The following is a 10025-nucleotide window of genomic DNA, read 5'->3' as shown; positions in this document are numbered from 1 at the left end:
ACAAACCAAGACAAAATAATAGTCACAGGTTAGATGATACTTCATTCCTGGGAGTTTTTTTACTAATTGGAAGAGGAAAGGTCTATGTTTTACTTTGGTTTTTTGCTTTAAAAAAATCTTGTTCAATATATTTATCTTCTCTCTTTTAGCTTCAGCAGTTGATACAGACACTGCAGATACAGCAGCAGAAACCTCAGCCTTCGCTACTTCAAGCCCTGGATGCCGGTCTTGTCGTTCAGTTACAGGCCCTCACAGCACAACTCACAGCTGCAGCAGCTGCTGCTAACACACTTAATCCACTGGAACAGAGTGTCTCTTTTAATAAGGTAAAAATCAAAAAATAGAAATTTGAAGAAGTATTTATTTTTAAAAGGTATGTGGGAAGTTCTTTTGGATTTTATTGTTTGACTTTAGACATGTAAAAAATACATTAATATACTATAAAGTGCTACAGCTTGAAAATACAAAAAAATTGTCTAGACAGTAGCGTAAGTCTAAATAGCACATTCTAGAATATCTAGAGATGGAAGGGACCCACAAAGGTAATTAAATATGGTAATAAATTTGATTTATGATTTAGCAAAATTAATCCATCATTACATATTTTTTCCCCACTTTCTGTAACACAGCAATGAGAATTGTTTCTTACAAGGTAATAAATAGAAAATATGCAGGAATTAATATACACTGTTTTCTCAGAGTAAGAAGTTGGATGTGTAATTTCCTTGCATTATAAAGTATGTGCCAAGAAAATTTTAATTTTAGCCACAAAGTGATGTAAGTGAATAAATAAGCCTGTAGGTAAAGAAAATGTCATTGCAAGAAAACCCAAAACCAACAAACCAGCCAAAAAACTGAACATCAACAACTAATTCCTCCCCCCCCCAAAAAAAAAAAAAAAAAAGGAAAGCCAAAACCCCGCAAACCAAACTACTAAGAAAAACAGAGTGCAGGAATTTAAGAATACTAATGCCAAGTAGCAACAACCATGCTGGCAATTGCAGTCATAGTAGTATAATATCTACAATAAAGAAAAGGAAGAAATCCTGCTCAAAGAATTATAGCTAACTAGAGAAATAAATAAATAAACATAGGAATTCTATTATCTGTGGAAGAAACAGGTTATGTGTACATGATCTCTGTAAGATTGTCCTGGAGTGAACAAATAGTAAGAATAAGGAGGTTGGAGAAGCAAAAAACCCTATTTTATTCTTCACTCAGATAATCTCTTTTTATTGAAAGTAATGCAGCTGTAAAAATAAGTCAGGAAAAGAATATCCTGTACCCCTATACCATAGCTGTAACCATCAACTTGAGAGGGGTGTAATCCCAGGGAATGAATGCATCAGTTAATAGGAACTGATACAATATTTACGTACTGAAAGTGTTTTATAGTTACAGCATTATTCTGCAGACTTTAATTCCAGCATATCCATGGATTGGTATATTCATAGGTGGCTGTCTTGAATTTTGGACAGCTGAAATGAAGCAAATTGAAGGAATTCACATTCTGATGAGATGTTTGTATACAGACATAAAAGAAAGGGCAGCTTTTATGATAAAAAACACTTATTAGTATTGTGATCCAAAGGAAACTGTGAAGCATAGTTTTCATTCCATGTCATAACGTTTGTGAATTGGATAACAAATATAAATAGTACAAGAAAATAATTTTAATAAACACATAAGTGAACATCTTTTTTTTAAAAAAAAACTATTTGGCAGTTCTTCCTGTCCTTTGTTTTCAGTCTCTTCAGTCTGTTGTATTTTGTGTTACTTAGTTGTGCAAATTGATCAGCATTATGTGAAAAATTCTTCTGGCAACATCAAATATGCATGTTTTCTGATCCTGCTACAGAACCAAATACTTGTGTTACAGTAAAAAAAAATTTGTTCAACATTTTCTATGCATAGTATGCATTTACCCTACACCCTTTCTTTTAATTTCCAAAGGGAATATCCTGATTCTTCTGAAAAAAAATTTGTTTCCTTTCTAATAAAAAGCTTTCTTCATGTCTTTAATCTCTTCTGTTGCTTTTTCTGAACCTATTTTCTTCTTAGATAATTAAAGTAACATTGTAGCATAAAGGGAAGAGTCTGTGCTTTTTATATGCCTATGTGTGTAACATTAAACCTGGTATCCTAGTATTTAATTTGGTATAATTTCTATTATTTCACTGTAGAGAGTATTCTTTTACAAACTATGTAAAATTCAAGATCTTTCAGTTCAGATTTTTCGTTTCAATATGTACAATGCTACTTAAACCAAATGTAAACAAAAATCATGCTGCATGTTCACCTGTCTTGGCTGGAAGTTCGCTTGTTTTCTCTGGCCTTGGTTAATTTAAATGTTTGCTTTGTTTGTCATGAGCTGGCAACTAGTTTCTATTTATTTCTTTTTTCAGCCATATAAATAATACATATTCTATTATTTTCCTTCCTACTTTGTCATGATGAAAGATACATGATGATTAATAGTATTTTGAGGTAATTTTTCTAAAATGCACAATTTTTTTTCAGAGCAGCAGCATTTTTTATGTACCTCATTGGAAAATATTCTAACAATACAAACAAAAAAAGGCATCACCTTGCTGTAAATGGATTAGATAGATGTGCTGGAAGTAATTCTGGATTTTATCATCCTATCTCACATAAGATTGATGCTCTGTGTTTCTACTGTATTTTCTCAGAGACATACTTAGTCCTGCTTTCATAAATATTATATAGGGGAAAGTGGTTCTAAAAATTCTTGATTGAACAGTGATTGATGCATCTTCTAGTAAGCTTATGTTTTGTTCTTCCTGGACTCCAATAACTGAGAACAAATAGAGCATCCTGAGAAAGAAAATGGGTTACTGAATCATCGTGGCTTGTTGCTGAAGATGTTTTTTGCCTTAGTATTTCAAAATGACTGCCATATGTTCTCATCCTCTTGTTTTTTTTCATCTGGAATTAAGGTTTGAGAAGAAGCTATGGTGATTGATAGTATAGCATTAGCTCTGCTTTACAGAAAACTTCCAAGGTGTGTAAAGATGCATGGACATGGCTTTAATAGCACAGCTCTATCATTAAATAATGAAGAAAAGGCAGTCTCACTGACAAATAACATCTGTTGTATTTCTGCATGCTTGTTCCTTAGTTTTTCTCTTAAGGAAAGTGAAGTGCTACTAAAAGGCTTCTGAACTTTTTAAAATTAACAGACAAACTCTTTTACTTAAGGAGAACTCCAATGTAGATATCTTCATGGATAACACAGGAAGTTTATCCAAATTTTTTTTCTTGTCAGCTACCTTTCTTTTTATCCATTAGAAAGGATTATTCCTCTTACATGATAACTGCTTGCTTTGATTTTTTTTTTGCAGACTATGTGAGAAGTTGTTTTCAAGGAGTAGTATATTTGAAGGAATTCAGGTTGTCTAAATGACACCTGTGTGTGAAAATAAAGTAACTCTTTGTGAAGTTATCAAGCTGTAGGTCTTCCCTTGATATGAGCAGAGCAGTTTGATGATTACAAAAGGATTGAATAGTTGGCCTCTTCGTAGTAATTTCTTCTAATTAAAGGTACCATTACATAAAATTCATCTTTATTTAAGCTTTACTCCAAAGTAATTCTTAGTTACTGTGGAAAGAACATGTGGTTGTACTTGTTGCAGCAGAGCTCAGGAAAGCTGGGCCAAAATTTGATGCACTCAAGAGTCTGGTAGCAATAGCAGTGACATTTAATAATAATAATATATGACATTTAATTTTCTATTCAGCTTATATGCCAAACTTTTTTTTTTTTTTTTTTTTTAAGGTATGAAGTAACAGCATCTTTCCTATGGAAAAGGAAATATACATAAAGGGACATATAAGGAGTGTTCAGTAATGCTTATTTTGTTTTCTCCTAGAAGCTGATGGACAGGTTTGACTTTGGGGAAGAATCTGAACAAAATGAAGAGCCTAAAAAGGAAACTCCCTCTTCTCAATTGTAAGACTAAGCTATGTTTCTTATGGAAAATGCTAAAATTTGCCTGATGCTAATTGAATATTAGGATTAAGTACGGAAAATACTTATTTCCAAGCATAAGTACACTAAAACAGTAGGAGGAGAAAAAACAGTTTTCTAAATTGCATACACATTTTACTATAAGTTTTTGTGCCAGAATATTTTTTGACTTTATCTTGAAGTTACCATGTTCTTTGCTTTTTATAGTTTTATTTATACAGTTGATGGGATAGTGTTGATATTAGAAGGTGGAACTAGCTCCATTGTCCTCATTATTTTACATTTTAGTTAAACTTGAAACCCAGTTAGAAGACGTATATACTAACTGTTTAAGAGAAAAACTGTAGGCTTTTTTTTTTTTTAATTTAAGTTATTTCATTTTAGGCCATTAGTACCAGAATCTGTGAACAACTCACTTTTTCACCAACTAGCTGAACAGCTGCAGCAACAAAATTTAGAACATCTCAGACAACAGCTTCTGGAGCAGCAGCAGCCTCAAAAGGTAAGATCTCCATCTTGTGGCTGTTGTAGTAATTTATGTTCTCCACTGATTAAAAAAGTATATTCCAGGACAAAAAAAAATTGTGTTGTTACTGACAGTTTTCGTATAATTAAAGTCTTTGTCACTAGCTGACCATGTAACAGAAGCTTGCAGAGTGAGTGGGATAGGTGAAAAAAAGTGCTTAAAGCAGAAACAAAACTGCACAACCAAACATATGGGAAGTACGTATTGCTTCTCTTAGGATAGAGTACTCATTAGGTAAGTTAGACTGTGCTTTGGCTATTCAGCTCTTTATATGGGGAAAAAAAACCTTTCCTATGTTTGCAGAAGGAATAAGGTGAGCAATGAGGTGATTAGGCTCCTGTCTCTGAAGGGAGGACAGAATCGAGACTGTGGGTAACTTTAATTTCCCCAGGTTTTATGTCTTGACTAATAATTGATGAAATAATTCTGTTGAAGAATCTGACCTAAAGAACAGAGTCACATATTTCCTGAGAAATTATTCATTAAGAGCTGGTGCTTGAGATAACCCTAGGATCCTTCTAACTATATGAATTGTGTCCTCTTAACACTGAAGTAACTTGGCTTGTTTCTACTGAGATTAGTCCTCAGTAATTAACTGTTCTTTTCTTTCCTGATCCCACTAAAAAATAAAACCAAAACCATAACAGACAAAAGTACTTTGTCTTGATCCTGGCCAGGTATAAAGTGGACTTCATGTGGAATATTTGGATCTGGTTTCACTGGAAAATATAAATCTCAGATTGAAAGAAAAGACAAGGCATCACAAACTCAACAAACATCTGTTGGAGATTTTAGTTTAAGCTGTGCAAAGGCAAAGTCATAAACCATTGAATAGTAAGGGCTGGAAGAGCCCTTAAGATCACCAAGTCCAGCTGTCTACCAGCACTGCCACTGTAACCCCTGAAATGATGTAAACCGCATCACCCAGCCCAGATCCAGATACCTCTTAAACTCCGCCAGGGTTGGTGACCCCACCACCTCCCCGATTAATCTGTTCCACTACCTGAGCCAAGTGCCTCAGCTTTCAATCAAGAATGCCATTTAAGCTTTGAATTTAATAATTTAATTTTTACTAGATATTGTTTCTTTACTGCTTTATTCTACTGTTTTATTTTAATTTCTCATTTAAGTGTAGTAAATGAGAAGGGATATACAACATAGCTACAGACTAAATAGTTTTAGGTCTTAAGTCCAATAAGATATCTAGCCATTTCTGTCTTTAAACACTAAGAATGTTGTAAAGGAATAAAGCATTGAAAAATGTTCCGTTTGAGAAGCTTTTGATGTGTCATATCAAAAAGTAACTGTCTAATTTGAAAATAAAAATATTGAATGCTTACCTTATTGTGAAATAAGCAAAACCAAAGTTTACAGTACGTTTATGGGTAGAACATTTATTTGACTCTCCCCTTACTATTTAATTTTCTATTACAAGACCTGATGAATTTTCCGTTCAGATCCAGTCTTCTTGTCTAGTCAGTATGGAGAGAAAGTTTTATTTTCACCTTGATAACAGGTAAAAGATACAAACTGCTGCTGGAACTACTTTGTAGTGACTGCAGTATGCTATGGGCAATATTTTCTTTAATTTCATGTGTAAGTTTCATTGAGAAAGATCAAAGGGAAAGAGAAGGAAAGATAAAACAAAATGATGAGGTGTCTGATGAGGAACAGAGGGAAAGGAGGAGAGGACAGAAGATAAAAACAGAAGGAGCAACAAGAATTGTAGGCATTGATATCAAGGAACAGATGGTTGAAAAATAATTAAATATAAGGAAAATGAGACAAAACATTCTGTCAGAGGATAAATAATTGAATTACAGTAGAATATTTTTTTACAAACTTGTTATGTTTAAAAAATATAAAGATGAAATGGTTACTACTAGTCATTCTGCTAACTTCCTGTCATTCTCTAGGGAGATAAAATACATAGGATTTGTTTAATTAGAAGTTAAAATATAGTGAGGATCACTAAAATGTTTACCTGCAGTAATGGATTGTAGATTTTAAATTATTTTTCAAAACTGTTCTCATATAATTTCTGACTATTTTAATTTCATTTATTCTGGTTCTTGAATTTTTTATCTTGTACCTTAGATATATTTTTTCCAAATCTGTACTTTCTGGCAAGGCACAGGATGTTACAGATTTTTCTCTAGCAAATCATCAACACCTTGAGTATTCCACATTCATTAATTTTGATGTGTTTTCAGAACTGCTTATCTTGTTAGATCTCTTGAAATTGGCATGCTGATATAAATGACATAGCTTCCTCACTTATCTTTCAGTAATTGCTTGTCTGAAATCATGCACTGTAAAAAAGTTCAGATTAGTCTAAATTTTTTAACTAGGTCAGTTGGTATTGCAAATATTTTTATTATGTTAGTATCAAAATAACATTTATTAATGCTTATGAATGGGGGACAAGTGGGTGTCTTTCATGGTCACTGTATATATGGCTACATTTGTCATGTGAATTTCTGTTTTGAGGCAGCTATATTAAGAAGTGAATTATGTACTTTGTGTGTACCGTAGTTTTTTGGCAAATAAATTTTCACAAATAAATACTAATCTTTTGTAATCAGGAATATTAATTATTTCAAACTTTTGTGTTTAAGGATGATACCACAAAAAAAAGAGTGGAGTGGATTGATATCCAATTCAGCTTTCATATTAATGAGAAATGGGAATATTGTTTTCTTATAGTATTACATTTGTAATTGCAAGGGGCTTTATGGTATATTATTAACTGTTATTTAGGCAAGCCCTGAGGAGAATCAAGAAGGAAATTTTGGTTCAGAGCACTCTGCATCACCATCACAAGGGAGTAGTCAACAGCAGTTTTTAGAAGTAGAAGCAAATGTAGATGATACAATGGATATTCAACAACAGGTAAAACTATTTAAAATTTTATTAGAGAAATTGAAAGGAAAACACATACTAACATGATTCCAAGTCATATATATTGTGAGTATATTTATAAAGTGTTATTGAACATCTTTTATGTCTGACCTCAGGACATGGATATAGATGAAGGTCAGGATGTTGCTGAAGAAGAGATTTTTGAACAAGAAGAAAAGAAATCAGCTGTTCGTTCAAGATCAAGAACTCGTTCAAGATCTCGTTCAAGGTTTTGTAATTACCTTGTATAAGTAAATGAACTTTTTCTGAACAAAAGTTACAATTTGTGATTGTCAGTCTTAATTCTATATTTTCCAGAATTGTCATAAACAGTTTTTGGCAATGAAAAGACATGTTCATTAAATATTTGTGTGTTAGATGCAGACTTTTGGTGTGACAGTTCATTTGCCATATCTGTGGTTTAACTGAAATTTTTAAAGACTTATTCAAGTTACAGAAATAACACTAGCCAGCTGGACAGGCTTTCTGAGCCAGAGAATTAGGTACTGTAGATACAGAACATTTTGAATGTGTTTTGGTTTAAGGTGTATATTCTGTTCCTCACCCAAATGGCATTAAGTTTATTTCCCCAAGCAGTCTTAGTGAATATAATGGAAATATCTGTGTAGTGCCTAAAGTTTGTTGTTAAAATTTTGACAACTAAGTCAGAATATTTTTTTTAACTCAGCATACTAAAATTAAGTATTTTGTAGGTCACCAAGAAAACGAAGGTCTAGATCTCGGTCTGGTTCTCGTAAGCGGAAGCACAGAAAGCGTTCACGCTCAAGATCAAGAGAAAGGAAGAGGAAGTCATCTCGGTCATACTCCAGTGAAAGAAGGGCTAGGGAAAGGGAAAAAGAACGTCAGAAAAAGGGATTGCCTCCTATACGGTCAAAAACGCTAAGCGGTAAGTGGCAACTGCTTAGTGTCTTTAGAATGTAGGATCAAATGGAAAAAAGGCTTTGTTTTCATTGACAGAACAAGATTTATCTTGACTACTTTTGTAAGTTTAATTTCTGATGTTCCTTGCAACTTAGCTACATCATGTTGTCTTATACAAGTGTTATACTGTTCTACTGATGTTTTTACTCACACTTGCACCACTGATTTTGCTTCTAAACAGACAGTAGCAAGAGCTGTCTCGAAGTTATAGTCTTCTTTCTCTTTAATGTTGTCTTTAACTTGGCATTTGAATGTGTCCAGCAGTTGGTCTGAAAATAGTTAAAATATTGAAGTCTGCGATGCACACTTTGAACACTTGGATGGCTATCTTAAAGGCTGGGTTTTAAAACGTTTACATTGTTTTTAAAATAGATTTTCAGAGGAATGTCACTGCCAAATCAGGTGGAATTTGCTACAGTAAAACAGATCATGATGGTGGTATCTTAAGAAAGTATTCAAAAATCAAGTGAATTTCAGTCTCTGCAGGGTGTTGCTGTGCACTGCTTTCATTTCTATGGAGAATTTACATACTAAACATGAGGAAGGTAGTAAGGAGAAAAATAACTTCCTCCACACAGTTGCTTAAATCAAAGGGATTGTATTTTGAGAATTAAATTTTGTTTAGATAGGTTATAAACGGTTTCTGATACAGTTTTTGCATTTATCTTGTGCATTAGAGCTATATTATTTATCTGACAAAATAAGCAGCTCACAACTCATTTTTGTAAAGGAAAAAGTGTTCTGTTCTCTTCACATTAATATTTTATATCATTCCAAGGTGACTTTAAATTGGGGACTGTACTATAGTTTAGATGCCGGTTTTTTTCCTTTCTTCTCTGTTTTTTCACATGAGAAGAGACAAATTGGTTTTATGGTGTAGATTTCTCCCAGCAGTCCGCAAGGCAGGGAGCTATAATCAGAATGGTTGGGAGCTGAGGGAAAGAGATGTTAAGTAACCTAATGAACAGCAGCAGCATGTGAGGTAATGTGAAGTTTAATGGAGATACTAAGTAGGCTAAGTGAAGCATGGAAACTTTGGGGGGAGGTAAGTGATGAAGTAAATAAATAATTCACCTGACAAGCATTCTACTTCATGAAATTTGTTCAGTGACAGCCATTATTACTACTTGCTCAGATTTGAAGAATTGTTTCATAGAGCTTAACACCATGAGATATGAAAGGGATATCTACAAGCACATAAGGAACAAGTTTTGTCCAAGAGAAATCTTACAGCTGGTCATTCTCAGCACTGCAGAGTACTGATGTCAATTGAATGTGTCATTGGACAGAATGCACAGCTCTGGTTTCCATTTTGGTGCACCAGGATTGGTACAGAAAGGGGGTGTGATGTATCAATATAATGATGAAGAAATAATGTTTCCTTGGTTAAGGATAGGCCAGACCAAGAAATCCAAGCTGCATATATAGATTGGGCAGTATTTGGGAGACAGAGATATCGCAACCATATAGATATGGGAGAAGGAAGTCTTAGCTCACGTTGGTGAGTGTTTATGTTTGGTGAAGAGGATGGGTGGACATTTGGAAGGCAGGGATCTGGGCTTGTGGTGGAATTGACAAGAATCAGAAGTACTGTGGATGTCTTCAGCCTGATTGGCCTCAGATAAGTTTGTCTTCCCAGGTTGTTGCTCATGGTAAATTAATAGTATT

General features: G+C 33.7%; 1 protein-coding gene across 5 annotated transcripts in view; it reads left to right on the top strand.

Annotated features, from left to right (window-relative positions):
• SCAF8 (SR-related CTD associated factor 8) overlaps positions 1-10025 on the top strand; it is a 156827-nt gene that overhangs the window by 37268 nt on the left and 109534 nt on the right. For all 5 annotated transcript variants that reach the window (XM_015620706.3, XM_015620707.3, XM_015620705.3 and 2 more), the window contains exons 7-12: positions 150-326; positions 3891-3970; positions 4373-4490; positions 7275-7406; positions 7532-7644; positions 8129-8322. In XM_015620706.3, coding sequence (XP_015476192.1) covers positions 150-326; positions 3891-3970; positions 4373-4490; positions 7275-7406; positions 7532-7644; positions 8129-8322 — 814 coding nt within the window. The remainder of the gene's footprint in view (positions 1-149; positions 327-3890; positions 3971-4372; positions 4491-7274; positions 7407-7531; positions 7645-8128; positions 8323-10025) is intronic.

Source organism: Parus major, chromosome 3, assembly GCF_001522545.3.
Source record: "Parus major isolate Abel chromosome 3, Parus_major1.1, whole genome shotgun sequence".
Lineage (NCBI taxonomy): Eukaryota > Metazoa > Chordata > Aves > Passeriformes > Paridae > Parus > Parus major.
This window is presented reverse-complemented; position numbering and strand designations above follow the sequence as displayed.